The sequence below is a fragment of the Natrix helvetica genome (genome assembly GCF_964273705.1).
Source record: "Natrix helvetica genome assembly, chromosome: 1".
Taxonomy (NCBI): Eukaryota; Metazoa; Chordata; class Lepidosauria; order Squamata; family Natricidae; genus Natrix; species Natrix helvetica.
The window spans coordinates 174955461-174978722 of NC_138548.1; the positions used below are offsets into that span (position 1 = coordinate 174955461).

At 40.5% G+C, this 23262-nt stretch overlaps 1 protein-coding gene across 9 annotated transcripts in view; it reads left to right on the plus strand.

Annotated features, from left to right (window-relative positions):
• Positions 1–22846, plus strand: part of MFSD6 (major facilitator superfamily domain containing 6) — a 46158-nt gene extending 23312 nt beyond the window's left edge. For all 9 annotated transcript variants that reach the window (XM_081935145.1, XM_081935150.1, XM_081935147.1 and 6 more), the window contains exons 2-7: positions 3268–4877; positions 10275–10372; positions 13803–13964; positions 17368–17466; positions 18734–19011; positions 20763–22846. In XM_081935145.1, coding sequence (XP_081791271.1) covers positions 3325–4877; positions 10275–10372; positions 13803–13964; positions 17368–17466; positions 18734–19011; positions 20763–20933 — 2361 coding nt within the window. In that variant the 5' untranslated portion in view covers positions 3268–3324 and the 3' untranslated portion in view covers positions 20934–22846. The remainder of the gene's footprint in view (positions 1–3267; positions 4878–10274; positions 10373–13802; positions 13965–17367; positions 17467–18733; positions 19012–20762) is intronic.
• Positions 22847–23262: the final 416 nt, after the last annotated feature.

A 23262-nucleotide genomic window follows, 5' to 3' on the forward strand; every position in this document is an offset into this window, starting at 1 on the left:
CGGTGATAAGTATGAACCAGTTGCAAGCATTTGGATTTTGATCATATGATCATGGGGATGCTGCAAAGTTCATAAGTGTGAAAAACGGCCATAAGTCACTTTTTGCAGTGCTATTGTAACTTTGAACAATCACTAGGTGAATTGTTGTAAGTCAAGGACTATCTACTGACTTTTCACTTCCATTATGTAAGATCCCTTCCTGCTTTCACTAAAGCTCCCAACCAGTTAAGATGGTTTTAGTAGGGAAATGGAAAAGATGCCTTTAGGGAACTTTCCAGTGACTGAAATAGAAGGGATTTGGCAATAGTGATGAAACGCAGTAAGCGAAGGAGTATCCTTTGAAGTCAATAGTTGTGTCAGCCACCTGGCTCCTCTCTTTCATTCCCCATGGAGAAATCATGAACTGTACTGCCATGTGATGACAAACTAGAAAAGTGAGGCACCAAGGGGATAAAATGCATTATTACCAGTTGAGCCAATTGCATCCCACAATTTGAAATAGAATTATTTCTAGGAAAGGGAGAGGCTCCTGCGTGAGCTGCCTCCTGAGATTCACATGGCTCTCTTGATGCAATCCATCTCTCTCTAATGGGAGCGCTAATGGTGAATGTCTTTCAGCCTTTTCCTTTCCCTTCAGCTAAGTGATAGGCAAGTATTCTTCCTCTGAGGTCCATAATGGCATTAAAGTGTAAGCTGGAGGTCTGCTCAAGCACCAAATGCTAAATGCTTTTCTGCTAAACACCATCATTTTCTTGTATCTCTGAACAGCATCCATCATTAGTTGGAGTCAGCCTGTAGACAAGCATCTGAAAATGTGTCTTTCATTACATCTTCATCTTGCAGCATATGTAGAAAGCTAGACCCTTATCAACAATATGTAGGATGGATAAATAAAAAAATAAAAAGGATCTGAAAAAATAATAAAAAGAATCTGGAAAAATGTGAGAGAATGAATACCCATGAAAAATAAACAATTAATACTGTAGCTCAGTTTTCTAATAGACTTTTTAGCTTAAATTATAGTTTAAATGATCCATTGATTAGTTTTCTATAGACAGTTAGGTGACCACTTAAATTTTTCTGTGATCAAAAAGCCAAGGAAGTTTGTTGCCTAAGTACTGGAGCAGCTGATATAAGCTCTGTTCTTTTACAGATGAATAAATTAATCTTTACATAACCTTTTGTGGGTCATAATAATAATAGTCATCATACTTTGCATTATTGCTTTGTTTGCAAAAAGTAGTAGCAGTACTTAAAATATTTTTCTGATGAATCAGACATCTTTATTGCAATATTCCTAACATTTTAAAAATAACTAATTGCAACAAAAGTTAATTTACTTTTGTGACTGGTGTAAGTATTAAAATTGTTTCTGGCTGAATTTTTTTTTTTTTTTTGAGTGGTGGTGGTAATAAGGCAAACGCTTTAAAAACATCAACCCAACATTTTGATACAGATGATTGATCACTGCAGTCTTATGAATTATTTAAAAAGGACTCCAGAATTCTTTAGTCGATATGACCATGTTATCTAAGAGTTGTACATGCTGTGGTCCAAGATAAATTGCAGAATGCACCAGAGTGAGGAAGATGTTCTAGCGCCTAAAATATAAGTAATCTAAAAAGAAATTTGTGTGTGCCTCACTCACCATAGCATAGTGCAATATATCATATAATTTATCAGTCTTAGTAAATTATGAATGATAACCTCAACTGCATTCTCCCTCCCAAGCACTAAATAGAGAGTCCCTCCATCCTGCTATATAGCTGCAAGGTAAAATGTCTGCTGGAATAATTATTTATTATTATAAATAATAATTATAATACAAATAATAATTTGTATCCTTCCAAATGGTTGTATGATAACTGCTAAAATAGTCTCAGTTATATCAGTTTATAATTTATGTTTGATGAATTAACCAGTCTGTGCACAATTCTCTTCAGCAGCATCACTGCAAATCTGATGTCAGGAATGATAATATTCTAAAATTAGCAGGGGAACATTAAGGAACAACAAAGATCAGTTTCGTTGAGAAATAGCTTATGTGGGCATTTAAGAATATGAATTAACTTGCTTTTTCCACAAAGCCTTATGGGATAATATAAATATTGTTGGAATGTCAAATTGTTTGAACTGGTTTTGTGCTTTACAATAAATCCTTTTGCTGAGCCAAGAAAAAGGATGTTCTTTTTTTCTAAAGCATTTTTAAATAACTTGCTTTGTGGTCATTCCCATTTCCACTCCATTTTCATGCCCGATTCTCTGCTCCTTTAAACCTATGCCTGCATATACTTTTTTCTGTTTTGATTAAGAAGGAATAAGGTACTGGTGGTATAGCAGACAAATAGAATTGATGTTTTGTCAAGCTAAGCTAAATTTTATTAAGAGATTGTATGTTTTTACATATTGCAAGTGTCTCTTATTAGAAGACAATGGTAGCCAATTCCAAGATGCTGATTATTTACTGCTACTATTTGGCTTCAAGAAGCAGTTGAGTGAATGAGTTCACGTTCAATGCTTATCTTTGCAATTACCCCATGCTTTCTGTTTTCCATAGTCTCGTTGGCGTTTGCCTGCCCCCCCCCATATTTTCTCATACTGCTGCCTATGTGTAGACTAGTGCCCCTTTCAGCTGACCAATGGGAAATGCAAAAAGTAATGCTCCAAGTGGTGCTTTTGCTTCTGCATGCCAGCCAGTATATGTCGAAGTGTGGAAAAAATAGTCAACAGAAACAAGAGAAAAGGGAAGAATAGCTAGACTCAAGGAGACCAAACTGGAGAAATTCCAGCAGTGAGGCAAGGAGGGAATTCCTAATGATCTACACTACACTTTTTTGAAGGAAACTCTACATTAATATCTTCACAATATTTCCTCTGAGGGATCAGCTAAGTTGGAAGTCAACTGGCTCGGCCAAGAAGACTTCCAGATATCATATAAGATCATGAAGATCTAGGAGTGATATTGATCTCAGGTTAATTCAGATCTTATATATGTAGCCCAGAGGTGGTATTCAGCCAGTTCTGACAGGTTCTGGAGAACTGGCAGCAGAAATTTTGAGAGTGGGGAGAGAATGGAGATTTTGCAGTATCCTTCCCCTGCCACACCTACAAAGCCGCGCTCACAGAACCGGTAGTAAAAACATTTGAATCCCACTGCTGATGTAGCCATAGTGAGAAGTTAAATATTTTATTCTTTGGATTGACAGCATTCTTCCCTCCAATTATTAAGTACTGTCCTATTAACTGCTGATTTTTCTGTGTCTATAGGCTCCTTGAACTGAAGTCTGGAGAATCACATGCATATCTCATGCTTACAGTGAAATCATGGCCACTAATGATAAAGTAGCCATCTTAACTGATGATGAAGAAGAGCAGAAGAGAAAATATGTGCTTGCCGATCCCTTCAGTGGGATTCCCAAGGAGCAAGACCCCCAAACCCAAAGTGATACTCCATCAACTGAGACCACCACTATTCCAGACGAAGAGCTTGATTGGCTTGAAAGACACTGTGTGAAAGTGAATAATGATCTCTTGATCTCAAAAGTCTTTTATTTTTTCTTTTATGCTGCTTATGGTTCCTTGTACCCATTGCTTCCTGTATACTACAAACAGCTAGGCATGACTCCCAGCCAGAGCGGACTCCTAGTAGGGATTAGATACTTCATTGAATTTTGCAGTGCTCCATTTTGGGGAGTGGTAGCAGATCGCTTTAAAAAGGGGAAAGTTGTTCTTCTCTTCTCCCTATTATGCTGGGTGCTGTTTAACTTGGGAATTGGATTTGTTAAACCAGCAACCTTGAGGTGTACGCTAAAGAAACCTATCCCCGTTCCCCCTACCAATGCTAGTCACCATACAGCAGCATCCCCGCAAAATATCTCCATTTCTTCTGTCATTCCCACTCTGGGAAGTACGATAACAAAGGGTCGAGGGAAAAGAGATTTGCTGACTTACCACTTGCCAACTCTGAGCTCAGCTTTGTCCACAAATTCTAAAACTACCTTTTCTCCAACTATTCAAAATGGAGCTAGGAAGCATGCTTTAAAAGAAGAAGAGGGTGCAACTGTTGCCAGCACTCCAAAAGGTATTGTTACTGTGGGTCTGTTGGGAAATACCAGCCACACAACGGCATCACCCACAGTCACCACAAAATCAGCCCCTCCTGCCCATTTTGCTCTTGTATATGATCATGCGGAAGTTGAAGCGATATTCTTGCTCATCCTCCTTGTTGTGATTGTGGGAGAATTTTTCAGTGCCTCCTCAGTCACTATAGTAGACACCGTGACTCTGCAGTATCTTGGCAAACACCGGGACCGTTACGGACTACAACGAATGTGGGGATCTCTGGGCTGGGGACTGGCCATGCTGTCGGTGGGCATTGGCATTGACTCTACCCGTATTGATGTGCTCATTGAAGGCCAAGGCTGTAAGGCTCCAGACTACAAGAACTACAGGATCGTTTTTATAGTCTTTGGAGTCTTGATGACGCTCTCTTTGATCGTGGCCACCCAATTCAGGTTCCGGTACAACCACTACAAGCAAGAGGAAACCCAAAGCACAGAGCCAGAGGAGGCCCACTTGGACAGAAACTCCTCCACAGATTCCTCCCATGACACTCAGAGTGATACAAGCCAGTCCCAGACTTTTAATTTTTGGCACTTGATTAAGCTGCTCTGCAGTATCCAGTATGGATCAGTGCTTTTTGTGGCATGGTTTATGGGTTTTGGATACGGCTTTGTGTTCACCTTCCTTTATTGGCACCTGCAAGATCTGAATGGGACCACCACGCTCTTTGGAGTTTGCTCTGTTTTAAGTCACATCTCTGAATTGACGGCATATTTCTTCAGCCACAAGCTGATTGAGCTGATTGGTCACATCAGGTAAGCCCAAGCTATAAGCATGCTAGAACAGCAATAGGCAATACTGTGTGGGGAATGCTTCTTTTTGTAATTTGCATGTTCTTATATATTAGGATACATAAACATTCTGCTTGGTGTCGTACACTGAACAAGCACAGAACAAAACTACCGTATTTTTCGGAGTATAAGATGCACCGGAGTATAAGATGCACCAAGGTTTTGAAGAGGCAAATTTTTAAAAAAGTAGGTAGGTAGATAGAGGGATAGAGAGGGAGAGAAAGAGAGAGAAATACGGTAGGTAGGGAGAGAGAGTAGGTAGGTAGGTAGGTAGATAGATAAAGGGTTAGAGAGTGAGAGAGAGAAAGTAATACGGTAGATAGGGAGAGAGAGAGAGTATGTAGATAGAAGAATAGAGAGAGAGAAATACAGTAGGTAGGTAGGGAGAGAGAGAGTAGGTAGGTAGGTGGGATAGAGAGAGAGAGAAATACAGTAGGGAGAGAGAGTAGGTAGGTAGGTAGGTAGGTAGAGAGAGAGAAATACGGTAGGTAGGGAGAGAGAGAGTAAGTAGGTAGGTAGATAGAGGGATAGAGAGAGAAAAAAAATACAGTAGGTAGGTAGGGAGAGAGAGAGAGTAGGTAGATAGGTAGGTAGATGTTTCCAGGTGCATTTATCCACGTGCTGGAGAAGGAAATCGCTGACAACCTGCAGCACCTAAAACTTGTTTCTACTCACACAGCACTTGATCAATGTAATTCTCATCAATCACTCTAACTAAAGAGCTTTCTGAAAGGAAAAAAAAAGTTTTTTCACTCTACGAACCTCCCAAAAACGGCCCTTTTTTTGTGAAAATGGGCCCATTTTTTTTCAATAAAAGGCATGAATAGCCTTGAGGGGGGCTTGCAGAGTGCTCCTGAGGGGGCAAAAACGAGCAAAAAAAGGCCCATTTTTCATGAAAACGGGCCCGTCTTTTGTCAAAATTGTATGCATAGCCTTATGGAGGGTTATAGACTGCTGCTGGGGGCTGGAGGGGCAAAAAATGGCCAATTCTTTGCTTATTTCTGCCCTCCCCATCACCCAGGAGCAGTGGTGGGTTCCTGCTGGATCGCACCGGATCGCGCGCGCTCCCTTTCAGCGCTCCACCTGGCTTGCGCGCTCCCTTTCAGCGCTCCACCTGGCTCTCGCGCTCCTTTCCGGCGCTGAAACCGGAAGTACAGTCTTGCCCCGCCCCTGGCGAAGCAACGACGCCTGCCTGCGCTCCACCAGCTCGGCTGGGAACGGAGATGTTTCCTCAGCGGAGCGGAGCGCCTGAAAAGACTTTTCAGGCGCTCCGCTCCGCTGAGGAAACATCTCCGTTCCCAGCCGAGCTGGTGGAGCGCAGACAGACGTCGTTGCTTCGCCAGGGCCGGGCAAAACTGTACTTCCGGTTTCAGCGCCGGAAGGGAGCGCGAGAGCCAGGTGGAGCGCTGAAAGGGAGCGCGCAAGCCAGGTGGAGCGCTGAAAGGGAGCGCGCAAGCCAGGTGGAGCGCTGAAAGGGAGCGCGCAAGCCAGGTGGAGCGCTGAAAGGGAGCGCGCGCGATCCGGTGCGATCCAGCAGGAACCCACCACTGCCCAGGAGCTATCTGAAAGCCTCCATAAAGGTATGCACGGCCATTTTGGTGAAGGGGGCGGGGCTTTGGGAGGCAAAAAAGTGCTGTATTCGATAAGATGCACCCAGATTTTCAGCCTCTTTTTTGAGGACAAAAGGTGCATCTTATACTCCGAAAAATACGGTATATTTTCATGTACTATTCATGAAAGCTAAACAAGTACTTTTTACAATAAGTCATGGATCTGTAAAATTAGCCATTCTATGGTCGACCAGATTCTAGGTCAGCACCTTTGGATGTTCCATTTCCTCTCCCGATCATGCTGATCCAGTCATGCAGAGAGTGATCTAGTAGTTTTCTAGAGGTTTTAACTCCCTGAACTGAACATAGTCAATGGTGTTCCAGTTGGAACAGGCTTCTTTCAGGGGCTGGATCAGGTCCAATACCACAAACTGCTTCAAATCGAAATTGAACTGTTTCTTTTTTCACTTTCCCCCTCTCCTAATAACATTTGGTCCTGGTGTAAGTCTTAATGATAACCGTAAGAATGTACGTATGTTTGAAAGTACTTTAAGAAAATATCTGAAAAAAAGAGAGTCCTACCTTAGCCGTGAAAACCGGCTAAATGACTTTGGGCCAGTTGACTCTCTCAGCCAAATCGACCTTAGGGAGTTGTTGCTGTAGTAAAAATAGGAAGAAGAAGATATGTACATTGGGTACCTTCACCACTTTTGTAAACATAATAAAGGCTGGATACCAATAAATCAATCAATAGGCATGAGGTGGAATGGAAAAAGAAGAGGAAGATAAGATGATTGTGCAGATACAGGTTACTAATGAAACAGATTACAAATTAAAACTTGTTATGTTTATTGGGATCTTCTGAGATGGCCTGAAACCTTTTGATGTGTATGTGAGTTCACCAGTTTTTTGCTTTATTGTGGTAGTGATTTCTTTTTAGTGTGCTTGTTCCAGAATAGTTACTTTGAGGCCTATAATGGAGTGTCCTAGCAAGTTAAAATGCTCTGATACTGCTTTGTCCTTGTTTTGGGTCCTAATGTCAAATTTTTATCCCATTAACCTGACTGCTTGTACAATATAGAGTCTACAGGCATATTGCTGTCAAATGATGATATATATCTTATTGGAGGAAAAGCATGTGAAAATATAACTAATCTTATGTGTGGGGGATCTGTTATGGTGGTGTTAATGTAAATGCAGGGGCAAAATAACCATCTGGTTTTATTGCCGAGTCTTTCTCACATTAGCATCTGTTGTTTGTGAGAATCTGCTTCAGATTAGGTGGTTATCTGTTTGCAAGTATGGGTTTGTCACCCAGTGCTTGAGAAAGTGTAGTGGATTGCAGATTATTAATAATGTATTTGAACAGTTTGAGCTGTGAACTGTAGGTCAGAGTTCCCCAACCTTTCTGGCTTTTTTTGGGGGGGGAAGGGTTGCACGTTTATGTGCTCGCCCGCAGCTCATGCAAGTGGGGATGCACGTGTGTATTTCCATGGCCCAGTTGCAAACACCTCGCGGCCCACAGTTTGGGGACCTGCGGCGTTCTATTGTTCGGTCTTTGTGGTCTGTCTTTTATTAGGTACTGCCTGTGAATTGATTTTTGTCTGTTGATTTGACTATCGATCTTGTTGGATGGATAGTCTCCTAAATGCATGATTTAAAGTAGGAGTTGCTGTCTGCTCTTTCCAAAAGTAGCTGCAGTCATATGGACAAGCTTCCCCTCTTCAACTTCAGGCATTCTTCCATTCTCTCAGAACTGTACATTCAAGCGGGTGAGGAGGCTGGGCCTTCTCCCCACTTCACCATGTCAGGAGGCTTACGCCTTCTTCCCGACACTCCACTTAATGACTTCTGTGGTTGCTTAACTACAACTGAGAGAACCAAGATTTTGATCATTGAGTGAAGCTATCAGGTAGCATCTTGTTTGACGCCCCCCTTAGATTCCAGACCCAATTGTGGTTATAAGTGGAAGATTCCCTATCTACTGTATATCCAGTTTCGGCAAAATAAATATTTATAATTATGAACATATTTCAGATTTCAGACATTCAAAAAGACTTTAAATATACCAGTGAATCCATATGGGCTCTGTTAATATTGAAATATATTTGTTTCCAATATTATGCATTTAGAAAGACAGTTTATTCTGATAAAGGCATGACATATTTACAGTAAATATCTTTTTTGCCATGCATTTTTAAATTATTACTTACTTTGTATAGTTTTACTATAGTATAAGCCAGGAAATATTTTTGGTAATTAGTTGAATATTCTTACCATTGTATTTATACCTGGCACTTGAGACCCAATAAAATACAGCATATGATTTATATTTATTCATATATATTTTTTAAAAAGAACCCCGCTGGTTTCTCTGCAGTAGTACTTAGAATGAACAACAGGAAAGCTATCTTAACAATTCAATGCCAATAAATATGTAAAGCAATCTGCACACACACACACGCACGCACACATATATAATACTAATATATTATAAAAGATAATAAACATAATAAAATGATTTAAAAGAAATGTGCAACTGCTACTGTGCATAACATTTTCACTGAAAATACAGGTGGTTCTCGGCTTACGACCACAATTGAGCCCAAAACTTATGTTGTTAAGTGAAAAATTTGTTGAGTGAGATTTGCCCCATTTTATGACTTTTCTCGTCACATTTGTTAACTGAATCACTAGTTGTTAAATTAGTAACGGTTGTTTAAGTGAATCTGGCTTCCCCATTGACTTCGCTGCTCAGAAGGTCATAAAAGGGGATCACATGACCCCGGGATTCTGCAACCGTCATAAATGTGAGTCAGTTGTCAAGCCTCTGAATATAAATCACATGACCATGGGGATGCTGCAACAGTCATAAGTGTGAAAAATGATCTGAAGTCATTTTGTTCAGTGCCCCTGTATCTTTGAACAGTCACTAAATGAATTGAAAGTTGAGGACTACCTGTAGATTGAACGGTAAGTGGCACAAACACACAAGGGTGGGCTGCTACAGGTTCGCCTGGGTTCGGGAGAACCCATAGCTAACTTTATGGCCGGTTCGGAGAACCTCCAAATCCCACCCCTGGCTGGCCCCGCCCACCCCACTCCACCCCTCCCAGGAGTCTCCCACGCAGCCCATTTTGGATGCGAGGTGAGTGCAGGGCCCATCCAGAGGCTCGGGGAGGGGGGAAAATGGGCCTCCTAGAAGACCTCCAAAGCTTGGGGGAGGCAGTTTTCGCCTTCCCAGAGTCTCGAGGAAAGCTTCCGGAGCCTGGGAAAGGCGAAAACGCCCCCCCCTGGTGCAGGAGGCCGACTAGGCCACGCCCACCATAGCTACACCCAGCCAGCAACCAGCCAGAGAAATTTTTGAAGCCCATCCCTGCGCACATACACACACACCTTTGATTCAATTTTTGTTTCCTGGTGACTGTTTGAACTACACTCTTCAGTTTCTGGATAAAATTTGAAAAAAAATTGGCTCCTCCTTAATGCTGAGAGAAAGTGACTGAAAGTCTCCCAACTGGCTTTCTGCCCAAGGCAAATCTAGAACTCACAGTCTTCCAGCTGAGTAGTGGACAACATGTGTCAAATTTAAATAGTTTGGCCGCTACTATCTGTGCATTTTCCTTCTGTATTTTAAGAGGGTTTGTGAACAACTTGATGCCCAGTCCTGAATGTATGTACGTATGTATATAATCTTTATCTTTTGTGAAGCTGAAGTAGATCAGGTTGAAAGCAATACAGATAATTTGTTGATAAGAATATTAAAACACATCAGAAGTAATCGGCGTTCTCTCCTCTCATTTGCTTACAGAGTCCTGTATATCGGTCTTGCCTGCAATACAGCTCGTTATATTTACATCTCCTATCTAGAAAATGCTTGGACTGTTCTGCCTATGGAAGTCCTTCAAGGTAAGAAAACAAGGTGCTTCTATGTCTGAACTCTTACGATCCAGGTTCCTACTTGTAATGCCTGCTGAGCCATAACTAAGCATACAGTACATCCTCCTGGGCTTCAGCTTTTGTCAGCAATTAATCCCAAGGGATCCTTCTCTTTTTGTGAAATTCTATTATGGCAGGTGGAGGAAAAAAGGCGAATGACAGGAAGTGGTTTCTACAGTTGGCGGACATAATATTCTGCCCATGTGATCTAAACCAACAACACACCCTTTCACCAAACAAGGGACTGCTGCTGAAACTTGCAGCAGATAAGGATTAGTTGCTAGAAGGGCTGTACCTAGAAGGCATTAATTTCTTAAGCTTGTTAATATCCCATTACCTGTAATTGAAAGGAAAATATTATTTTTTAAAGCCAGCTACACATTCAGGCAGAACCAGTTTTGTTCTGCTTTGTTTAATATCAGTCATTTTCTGTGACTGAGGTGAAAGTTAAAGGCCAAGTATAACTTGATAATGGATTTGGGGGAGGGAAGAGGTGGAAATTCTGAGATTCAGGCAAGACTTGTTGAGGTGTATCCTGCGCTCTATGAATCAATGCATCTGATTAGAAGGGGGGCAGTGCAAGTCCAAAAGAAAAATGTTGCAAATTGAGGAACAATCAGGTCCACCAAAAAAAACCCCAAAATTAAAGATTGGCCCATCCGGTAGAAAATTAGAATAGCTGTACTCATGAGGCATTTTCATCCATGAAACTTAAACTTCCTTTAGTCTTTTCCCTCACTTAGGTTAACGGTCTAACTACAAATAGAATATTTTTATTTATTTACTATTAGATTTATATTCTGACTTGGTTTGTACAACTCAAGGCAGCCTATATAATGTTCCCACAGCAGTGACCCTTTAAGGTGGATTGGTGTGATAGACCACAAAGGTCTAATCCAATCCAAAGTGGTGTGGTGGACTACAAAAAATCATAGTTTCTCAAGAAAGAGGGAGCACATTCCAGTGGGGTGAGACAAGGGACAACACAACCCAGAGCAGAATCACAGAAGGAGGAAGAGATAGCCACTCCCTAGAAACTCTCGGGGTATATATCAGAGTTAGAGTAGTATAGATTTAGTCAGAAGATTCTATCTGGTTTGAGCAAATAAAGAACTGAACTTTTGCCTTCATTGTTCTATGTTGATCTTGGGCTTGGTCTGACAAGAGTGAGTGTGACTGGTTCAAAATCACACCTTTTGTGGTTTACGGAAGACTAGAACTAAAGTCTCTCAGCTTCTATTCTAGCACCTTAACAATTACGTAAAACTGGTTCTCCAATATTCATAACATTATTTGTAGTACTATTTAATATTTGTAGTATTAGCAAGTATATGACTGAAAGAATGAAGTCTGCAGTAACCCTAGATATTCAGCAATATTGCTTGGAATTTGAGCTTATTACTTTCTGACAGTGGTGGGCAACCTTTTTTTTCAACTGAGCCAAATCTCACCAAAACCACGATTGAAATTTACTTTGAGAGCCACATCTTTAAAACCGAAAATACATAGGATGGTACACTGTTTTTAGTTTCAATAAGTTTTTATTGAGAATATTCTGCATGCAAGTATCCACATAGGTCGGGAGGATACATATAACACAACTAATAAAACAAAAACTTTAGAACGATATTATTTATCGATAACGTTAAATTCCGTAAAATTTGCCTTACAATGTAGAGAAAATTACATCCTGACATTGACTGACAAAGTCACAACCACTAATGTGAACATTGGCCTTGCATTTCCTTGGATAGTTTGAGTAAGTCAGGTTTGTATGTTGTTGTTTTTAGTTTCATCTCTCTCTCCCACTTCTCTCTCTCTCTCTCTCTCTCTCTCTCTCTCTCTCTCTCTCTCTCTCTGGCTCTTTGTCTCTCTCTCTCTCCCTCCCCCATCTCTGTCACTCTGTGTGTGTGTGTGTCTGTCTGTCTGTCTGTCTCTCACTCACTCTGTGTGTGTGTGTGTCTGTCTGTCAGTCTCTCTCTGATTCCCTCCCTCACTCCCTCTCTCTGTTCCTCTCTCTGTCTGTCTGTCTCACTCACACACACACACACACACACACACACTGTGGTCACCTTGTTGAGTGTTCCAATCACATTTGAAACACTCAACAACTGGCCTGCATTTATGGTATTTTGCAGCATTCTGCAGTCATAGGACCAAAATTGGTTGTCACTCGCCCGGGCTTTTGCAGAAGCTTCCCTCCGAAGCCCGAGAGGAGGGAGGGAGCGGGCACCCGGCACACAGAAGAGCCGCATTAAAGGGTGTAAAGAGCCGCATGTGGCTCGCGAGCCGCGGGTTGCCCACCACTGCTTTCTGAAATTTGCTTTTGCTACCTTATAACTTGGGGAATAATTTATTTTGTTTTTACAAAATAAGAAAACTTTCTAGATTACCTGCAAGATGTATTTTACTAAAAGTTATATTAAGTACTCTAACAAAAGTATGGAAGCTTTATTTAATTTAAATGTGACTCTTTACAGGCAAGTTAATTGACCAGCCAAATGTATTTTCATGGGTTTTTTCAAGTTCAAAACATATTTTGCTGAGTTTGTGCATCTATAATTTAAAGGCAAAAGGTACGGCTCAGATTCTTAGTCTTCTAGCATATTGATAAAACATAATACAGGTAGTCCTCGACTTACGACCACAATTGAGTCCAACATTTCTGTTGCTAAGCGAGACACTTGTTAAGGGAATTTTGCCGAATCTTATGACTTTTGTTGCCATAGTTGTTAAGTGAATCACTGCAATTGTTAATAACACAGTTGTTAAGTGAATCTTGCTTCAGAAGGTTGCCAAAATTAACACATGACCTCGGGACATCAATATGACTCATTTGCCAAGCATCTGGATTTTGATCACATGACCTTCCTGCTGCAATGGTCATGTGAAACACGGTCATAAGTTGCATTTTCAGTGTCACTGTAACTTTGAACAGTCACTAAATGAATTGTGCACATTTTTAAAGATATATTTCATGCCCCACTGTTCACACATGTGGGCAACTAGTGGGCAATGTGATGCTCACTGGTTAAGTAGCATTCCTACTTTGCTTACTTTCTCTGCATTCAGATGATGAGTTCTCATGAGCTTTTGGAAGACCTATGTTGTTTCTTTGGCTACGAGTGGAAGTATGCTGGAAAATAAATAAAGTCTTTATAATTTCCCCAGATATGATGCTGATGAAAGAAGTGACAGGTGCTAGATATATGGATGTGTTCTGGCACTCTTTACCACCAGCCTCAAATGTGCAGCTGCACCTTAAAATGGCTCAAAGTGCAGCTGCACCTTAAAATGGCTACGCACTCTTACCATGATGAGTATTTGTCGTTTAACGCCAACACTCTTGCAGAACAATCGTCTTTAGAATACATGGTATTCATGTTTCTGTTCTTTGTAGGTGTAACCCATGCAGCCATCTGGGCAGCTTGCATTTCCTATCTAAGCGCTGCAGTGCCTCCGGAACTGAGGACGTCAGCTCAAGGGATCTTGCAGGGTCTTCACCTTGGCCTGGGTAGAGGATGCGGAGCAATGATTGGTGGAGTGTTGGTCAATTATTTTGGTAAGGGAAACCTGGGCATTTATAGAACTTTCAGCTGTTTGAAGAGAGCCTTTTCCTCAACTGTTGTGGGAATTGAAGAACTGTGGCAGCAGTCAGAAGTGCTACCAGACTCCTCCTAATTTGGCTTTCCTCAACCAGATGCTGTGTAGTTGTCTTGGGGTCTATGACAATTCGCCATAGCCAACTCTCCATGGCCAACTCACTGCAGGACAACTTGCCATGGTCTTCTCTCCACAGGACAACTCACTGCTGGACAAGAGTTACACTAATATAAAAGAAGTTGTGGAAAAGAATCAGTAAAGAAAAGATGCAAAAGGAGGGACAGAATGAAATGTGAATGGCAAAAATTAAAATATTTTTTATTTATTGTAAATAACTAAACAGAATTGTTAAATTGATCCATGGCAAGTTGACCATAATGAGTTGGCCATGGCAAGTTGGCCATGGCAAGTTGGCCATGGTAGGTTGGCTGCAACAAGTTGGCTATGGCAAGTTGCCCTATTCCAGTTATCTTGGACTGTAATTTTCACTGCTGCAGGCAACCATAGTCAATTTGAATACTTTCCTTTGTTTGGCTGTCATATATGCATGTGTGCACATACGTGCATGCACACATACACACATACTCTCTCTCTTACACACACAATGCACAGAAAGGAAAAAGTCACACTGGGGAGAATGCAGCCTATATCAATCAGCAAATACCGGTATCAATAACTCAACTATCTCTGCTGTGGTTCAAGAGGCACATCTACAAGTCCTCCAAATTTCATTTCAAAGGGACTTTGCTCACCATCTTCAAGGAAATATTCCACCTGGCACTCTACTTTCTTCTTATTCTCAGCCCATAACCAAAGCCAACTAATTGTGAAATTTTCAGTTCAGTGCAGATGTAGAGATTATCATTTTCTCTCAGCACAAACCTGTTGTTTGCCTGATAGATGGTGCTCTTGCAATGACCGTGGTGATTTAGTAGCTGGGTGGGCTGGCTGCTTTGGGATGCAACCTCCCCTCCGGTAATTATTGCTATTATTAGATTTGTACACTGCCCAAAGTTGCTCTATGGGAAAGATGGGCAGTTTCTAAATGTGCTGTTTTATTCCACTCGAGAGAGAGAAATAAGAGATTGCTCCTCATAAACACATAGAGAGATTTGCAAACTGTACTAGGATGTTTTCAAGCAGATAAATTTGGTGGCACAGGAAAGGTGCATGCAAGCTGTACCTCTGATCCAATACTGTACTCAGGATTTATCCACATGGCTAGAAAAGCCAAAGTCCAAAACTCTCTTTGGGTTCTCTTTATCTAGTTTTAGGATTTGAGTGGAGAATAGATGATGTTTTAGGTCACATTTATGCAGAAATACTGAAAATTCAAATGGTGTCACAAAATTTTAAGCACCTCTATAACAGTCATATGCCTTTGCTGATTTACATCAAACACCCAGCTCTATTTTCCACCCACTTCTGAATTATTCATATTTTGGAAAGCTGGCCGATTCGGAAATCATGAAGCGAAACTACAGTCACTTTTCTTCAGAGTTTGCAGCAGATAATATGTGGTCTTTTTCAAAGGAAACGGGAATATATTCCAAGTGTAATATCCAATGAGTACCAAACTTTTAGTATTAAAATGATTTTTTTTCAATACAGACTTCTACTGGGAACACTTCTTTTCACACTTTCCAATTCCAGTTATAAGCTGAAATAGACAAGTGTGCACATTTCTAATGAAACCTGAGGCCGCTAATAAGTTCTTAAAGAACAATAGCTATTAAAAAGCCTCTCGTACTGTAGCATAAATGAAACCTATAATAATTACCTTGTGTAATTTCCTTAATGTGTACTGTAAGGTCATAGCTGTTCAGCAATTGTTAATGAAAAGTGTTCATAAATGAAGATAGCTTCCTCTGCTTTTTTTAAACAATGGGATCCATTTTTGCCTGTTCAACTAAAATACGGTTTCACGTGTCTCTTTGATCTCAGCTTTTGTGACTCAAGCCCTCTTCTGCCTTTTGAGGGACAATAGACATAATGGTGCAATGATCCATTACTTGGTGGAACTACTTCCTTGAAGCATGAAAGTTATCCTCTTGTACACTTTTGTGGGGGAGAATGTTTCATTTAAATGAGGATAGGGTTTTGTTTGTTTGTTTTTGTGCCACTGAGTCAATTTTGACTCTGGGCAATTGCCTATTATTCAGGAAAGGTTTTTCAGAAGTTATTTCCCTTGCCTCCTTCCCTGGGCTGAGAGAGAGTGACCTGGCCAAGGATACTTGCTGGCTTTGTGCCTAAAGCTAGAACTAATAGCCTCCTGATTTCTAGCCCGGTGTTTTAACCACTATACCAATTGGGCTCATTTATTTACTAAAGCACCAGTAGGGCATGCTTTAGTAAATATATACAATACAATACAATAGCAGAGTTGGAAGGGACCTTTCTAATCCAAATCCCTGCCTAGACAGGAAACCCTATACCGTTTCAGACAAATGGCTATCCAACATCATCTTAAAGACTTCCAGTGTTGGGGCATTCACAACTTCTGGAGGCAAGCCGTTCCACTGATTAATTGTTCTAACTGTCAGGAAATTTCTCCTCAGTTCTAAGTTGCTTCTCTCCTTGATTAGTTTCCACCCATTGCTTCTTGTTCTACCCTCAAGTGCCTTGGAGAATAGTTTGACTCCCTCTTCCTTGTGGCAACCCCAGAGATATTGGAACACTGCTATCATGTCTCCCCTAGTCCTTCTTTTCATTAAACTAGACATACCCAGTTCCTGCAACCGTTCTTCATGTTTTAGTCTCCAGTCACCTAATCATCTTTGTTGCTCTTTTCTGCACTCTTTCTAGAGTCTCCACATCTTTTTTACATTGCGGTGACCAAAACTGGATACAGTATTCCAAGTGTGGCCTTACCAAGGCATTGTAAAGTGGTATTAACACTGATCTTGATTCTGTCCCTCTATTTATATAGCCTAGAACTGTGTTGGCTTTCTTGGCAGCTGCTGCACACTGCTGGCTCATATTTAAATAGTTATCCACTAGGACTCCAAGATCCCTCTCACAGTTACTACTATTGAGCAACGTACCACCCATACTGTACCTGTGCATTTCGTTTTATGTCTACCTTGTCAATTGCTGCCATGCAACTGAATAGCAATAGCACTTAGATGTATATACCATTTCACAGTGCTTTACAGCCCTCTCTAAGAGATTTACAGAATCAGCATATTGCCCCCAACAATTTGGGTCCTCATTTTAACCACCTTGGAAGGATGGAAGGCTGAGTTAACCTTGAGTCACTGAGCATTGAACTGCTGGCTGTCGGCAGAATTAGCCTGAATATTGCATTCTAACCACTGCTCCACCAGAATCAGACCTTATTCTCTGTGCTTTTTCCTCTACAGGAGCAGCCTCAACCTTCAGAGGGATAGGAATGGCTTTTCTTGTCATCCTCTTGCTTTTTGCTTTGATTCAGTGGATAGCAGTTCAGGATGAGAAAGAAGGTAAAATGCTTATTCCTTAGGTATGCAACCTTACCTAACCAGTTTTTCTCCTTTGGGTTATTTTTAGTTTGCATTATCCTGAAATCCTTTTTGCTCTTTTTTTTAAAAAAATTGCCATCTCAAATCAATTACCCGGAGTGATGATTTTTTATTACTTTGGATTGGATTCATTCTTAGTTCATGTGACATTGTGTTGTTTACCACATAATAGCTTTGTCTACTGCAGCTCTACCAGATCTAACTCCAACAATTCAAATAGTTTCTAATGGCAGCAAGCCTAAGCAAAGCAGGTTTATATTTGTTGCCATCTAGTGGGCATTGGTAGTTTGCAGTCCTGTTATAGAATGCTTATACAGTAGATTGGGTTACTGGATTTTTTCTTTCTTTCTTTCATGATGTTGGATTGAAGCAAGAGTAAACCTGGTTTGTGTTCTTGATATAATACAGATTGATTTAAAAGTAACAGAAGGACATGCACATGAACCTATAACATTGAAGTCTTTGGGAAAATGATACCAGGAAAAAAGTGGTAAAATCCAATGTCTATAGAAAATGGTTTCTGCTAGTGAAGCAATTTCTCCATGTCCTCATCCCATAAATCTGTAATTTTCAACATGCAGAACCATCTGGAGGTTGTCTCTGGAGTTTTTCTGGCAGTATAGAAGGATGTAGAATAGGTAGAAATGTAGAATGACTCACATATAAGCTAAAAAGCTTGCTAAAATAAGCTTGCTTCCATTACTGTATCTCTTTGTATAATAACTCAAGTCAGTTTTAAAAATGGGTTTGTAGATGCTCAGGTAATTGAAATAAAAGAGCTACGTTTCTCTGAACTGAATTTTAGAAGAATTAGATGACCTAAAGGTACATGAGATGTTTGAAAACCTGGCTCCATTTGGCCTGTACTATTTTCTTTGAAAATAAGATTGGAAGTAAAACATTATTGATAATTTTTGTATACAATGCCTGGTTTTTCATCTTGCAAACAAAAAGAGCTATATTGCAATGGATTGAGAGAAGACGCCTTACTTCTTTTATATTCTATGGGGTGTGAAGTATTTTCCCCCAGTATAGTAGCTAGCAGTCAGTAAGTGCTAACTTTATAATTGAGGAAATGGAGCTTGCTATCAAAATCTAGCAACGGATTCCTACTACAGTCAGAGAGAAGCTAGGATCAAAATGCTGGATTCAGAAAAGGGCTTGCACTTAACTTTTAGATGGTGAGTTCTCTTGAAGTGAACGTCCTGTCTGTTGTTTGAAATTTTAGAAAAGACCATGCTGGCCGAAAGGATCCCAGTGCCTTCAAGTCCGGTGCCCATTGCCACAATTGATCTGGTACAACAGACTGAAGATATCATGCCTCGCCCGTTGCCCAAGCTTCCTGCCAAAAAGACCAAGCACCAAGAAGAGCAGGAAGATGTACACAAGCCTGCTTGGGGTGTCAGTTCTTCACCCTGGGTTACTTTAGCCTATGCTCTTTATCAGATAAAAGAGATGGTTCAGCTCTCCAAGACCAATCAGGCACTTGAAAACCAGCCTTTGCAGGTAACCAGGGCTTGGGTGCATGAAAGGTATTTCCAAGCAAAAAGTTGCACACACCTGATATTCAAGGCTTTCCGATTCTAAAACAAAAACTCCAAAACTACAGTATTAGTACATAACATTCTGCACATATTAAATATTTGTGCTATTAAAACAATAACAGAGGTTACAAAAATGGAACATAGATTTTGCTTGTATAATGCAGTTAGACACAGGTGAGCCTCTATGCTGGGGGCGTCAAACCTGTGGCGCAGCATTGTCACATGACGTATCGTGACTTCCCCCCCCTTCGCTAAACCAGTCGTGGGCATGGCCAGCAAGTGAAGCATCTGGTCCATGGGCCGCGGGTTTGACAGCCCTGCTCTATGCCTTGCATTGGATTGATTCAGTATTGTCATTTCATAGGAAGAAAAAACTTTAGGATTCATTTGTCCTTTAACTTGGGATTTAGAAAAGGATTCAGAGCATGGTTGGAGAGAAGGAACAGCTAGCAAACTAGAGGATCTCTGGGCTATATGACAGGCACAAAATCCATGGGATATTTTAAAGGGAGAGATGTATGACAGTGCTGTGATCTTACAATACATATGTGCTGTGTTTCCCCAAAATAAGACAGGGTCTTATTTTCTTTTGACCCCCAAAATAAGCACTTGGCCTTGGGAGGTCTTTTTTTTTTTGAGATCCAGGAGGCAGTGAGCGTAGTCACCTCATAACTGCTGCTGTGCCGCAATATTTTTGGGGAGGGCTTATTTTCGGGAGAAGGCTTATTTTAGCGCATGCACTCAAAAGCCCGATTGGGCTTATTATCTAGAGAGGTCTTATTTGGGGTGGGGGGGGGGAAAGGATAGTCAAACCTTCTCAGATTGCAGAATCTATTAGGTTTTTTAAAAAAAAATTCTAGAACTATTGATCAAGAGGCAAAGCTGAACTTTTTCACTGGGTTCCAAGGAAAGTCAACACCTCTTTAAAACATCAAGGGAAAAAAGGCTGTTGACATTAACATTTTTGCATAGTGAAACCACTATTGTCTCAGACCTACAGAGGTACTGTGTAGTATCTCATCCCATGCCTTGGCTTGGTCGTGTAAGAGAAGCAGTTTGTCAGCACCCAATCTGGCAAAGCGATCTGAACACACGAGGTTGCTTTCTTATATCGGTTGGTCCGCACACACAGGATATAAAATTAATCTTGTTATTTAGTATTTCTATTCGCTTAGCTGGAAAAGAATGTTTTACAACACATTCTTAGGTTAGCAATGTCAGTCTTGTTAGCTATCCCTTTTGTGATTATTAGGAAAGATAATTTACTTGTCTGCTGAAATATTCATAGTTCTGTTCCCAAAATAGCACAGTGCTGACATTCCGATAGAAAGTACTGCATAGAAAGTCTAGGAGCAAAAAAAAAAAGGTCCAAGTGTATATAAAGAGAAGCATGAAATGTGTTAAGCTATGAGGAATGTTCTTTCTTACCTACACAGAATTATTATTATTTGTCTTAAAATACACCAAGTCTTTTTTCTACATGCTTCTTGGGGAAAAGCAGTTAGGAAAATATAGGACAGGTAAGTTTATCTGTTCTGTTACCTGTGTATGATGGCTTTTGCTCTTGCCTGAATGCTTGTGCACTGTGCTGTGTATATGATTTTGTGGCCCTTGTTAAGAGGAAGCTACCTTGCAATGACAGTTTCTGTGTATTTTCAGAACAAATCCACCTAGCCGGATGTTAACTTGTGGTTTTCCCTTCTTTTTCCGTAGAATGCCAGCAGTAATCATGATTCCATACCAGATAGTCCTCTGGGTCAAAGACCTGATGGTTCAGCGGTAGAACCTTCAGTAACTACAGCTACTCTTGAAAACCATCCCAGTTTGGACGGCCCTGTTCCTTCGGAAAGCGAAGCTCAGTCTCCTGAGGGGAGGCATGAATAGAACTGTTCTTGAATCCAGCTCACGGCACTGACTTCTGCTGTTGGCAATCAGAAAAAGACAGATGTGGGAGTTTGAGACCTCACTTCTCTTCCTCTTGGCAATAGTAACCTGACACAGCCAAAGCTTTTAAAATATTTAATGCCTTTTCTGTGACAAAACCTGAGGCCTGTTGCAGGAACAATTTGGAAGGCTAAGCAAAAGCGGCCGGGTTAATAACTAGCAAAGGAGCATGCTATTTCATCTGAAGTTGTTCCCCCCCCCTTCCCCCCTCTCGGCACCTGAATGGAAGTGTTGTAAACAAACACATTATGATTGTCTTCATAATTTTCTGGATTGTAATTAATTTTCACGGACAAACCACCACCACCACCACCCTGCCATTCAGTTCCATTTCCTCTTGCTTAATGCAATTGAACATTTTAATTCAATACTAGGGAAAGGGAAGACAAGAGTTCATAGCAGTTTTTCTTAGACAGTGATTATTTATTATGAGGTGCAGGCTTCCCTAGAGCAGTTCTGTAACCTACCGAAACTTCAGAGAAAATACCATAGTTAAATAGGGAAATGAAGGAAGGAGCCACATAGAATTCTGTCTGTTGTAAAGACTTCCCAGAGGTGCTGAAGAACTTTTGGCTGGTAAAGTTCTGCATGAAACATCTGCTGAAGCCTTCCTAACCAGACGTGGCATTTTATGTTGCTACGGCCAGGCCAGAGCACATTAGCATTTTAGAAAGAACCAGTACAAGAAAATGTGATTGTCCATAACCCTGCAAGAAGAGCAGGATATGGGATGAGATGTGTGGTGGTGTGTTTGAAGACCTGAACTGTGATGATACAGTTGGAAGATACTAATGATTTTATATGGGATGAATTTGCCCTAATCACCGAAGAGGGGTTGTCCTACAGAAGCAGTCTATGTGGATTTTTTAGGGGGCCTCTCTGGTGTACGTGATAGGGAAACATGACTCCTTCACCTCAGACAGATCTGAGAAGTTCCTATTTGTGTATCACAGTAACAACAAAGGGTCAGAAATGCCTGGCTTTATTAGATTTTTGGGAGTGGTGATGCTGATATCACTTCCCTAACCGAGGCCTGCAGTCTGTTCTGAAAGCCGGCAATGAGAGGATGTTCAGCAGCAGGCATATACCGGTACATCAGCTGCTTCTTGAAAAGTTTTCTTAGCCAGACCAATATAGTTTATTTTATGATAGAATATGTTTATTTAAGGGGAAAGGGAATAAAATTTATAGAGTGTATTTAAAGTGCCTGTGGATTGGGAAGGGGTATAAATCCTAATTATTGTATAGGAAAGGAAGACATAGTTAATAATAAAAGCAGCTAGAAAAAGAGAAAAACGGATAGAGCATATTGATCATGTTGTCTTAGCACTACTTTGTCAAGATATTGACAGATTCGGATTTGACATTTCACTGAATTTAACCCAGTTCCCATACATTCTTTGTTATTATAGTTGAGGGTAAACGTTAGAATCAATTTTATTGTGCTTAGGCTTCAAGCATATACTGTATGCCAAACTTAGCCTTCCATTAGAGGAGTCCCATTCATGTGTGGTTTTGCCCAGATGGTTTTTGACTTCTGGCAGCCAGTGGGATGCCATTCATGCTCCAGGGGCTGGTGTGGCTCATAGAATTAAACTTTCAGATACTTTGATATTGAATGCAGAATATAGAATACCTTAAGATAGATGTTAAGGGTGTTTTCCTTACATAAGCCTTAAGGGACTGTAACAATCTGTACCTGGGACCAAATATTGGCAAGTAGTTATTAGCTATTTTTTTGCACTTCAACTTAAATGTACTGTAAATTTCTCTTGACTTGTTTAAGTGACCTTTAAAAATAAAATCAGAAATCTATTTATTATATGTTTGTATTGCAGAGGGAAGGAAGGAAATGATTTTTTTTAAAAAAAAAACAAAGTAGACTGAAAATGGTTATTTAAAAATAGAGACGATGGATCTTTTAGATGAACTTATCTGAAGTCTATATAATAAATGCTATGGTAGTAACTGTTAATGTTGGATAGCCGAGTTGTAATGCATTGAACTTACACATTATGTTTACATATCCAACCTGTCAAATCGGTTCCTTCCTTGTTTGTGAACAATGGGGCTGTAGACAGCTCTCGTATTTGTGAAGTTGTTAAAATGTAGTGAGATAAATAAAATTCCATGTATGTCAAAAATGTGATGTCCCATTAAAAACATAAATGACCATAAGGAAGGGGTGGATTAGCAACTTTTTGTATTCACCAAATGCTTTGCGCTTTTATTAGGCTGGTTTTGAGATACTCACCATTCAGCCTCTCTT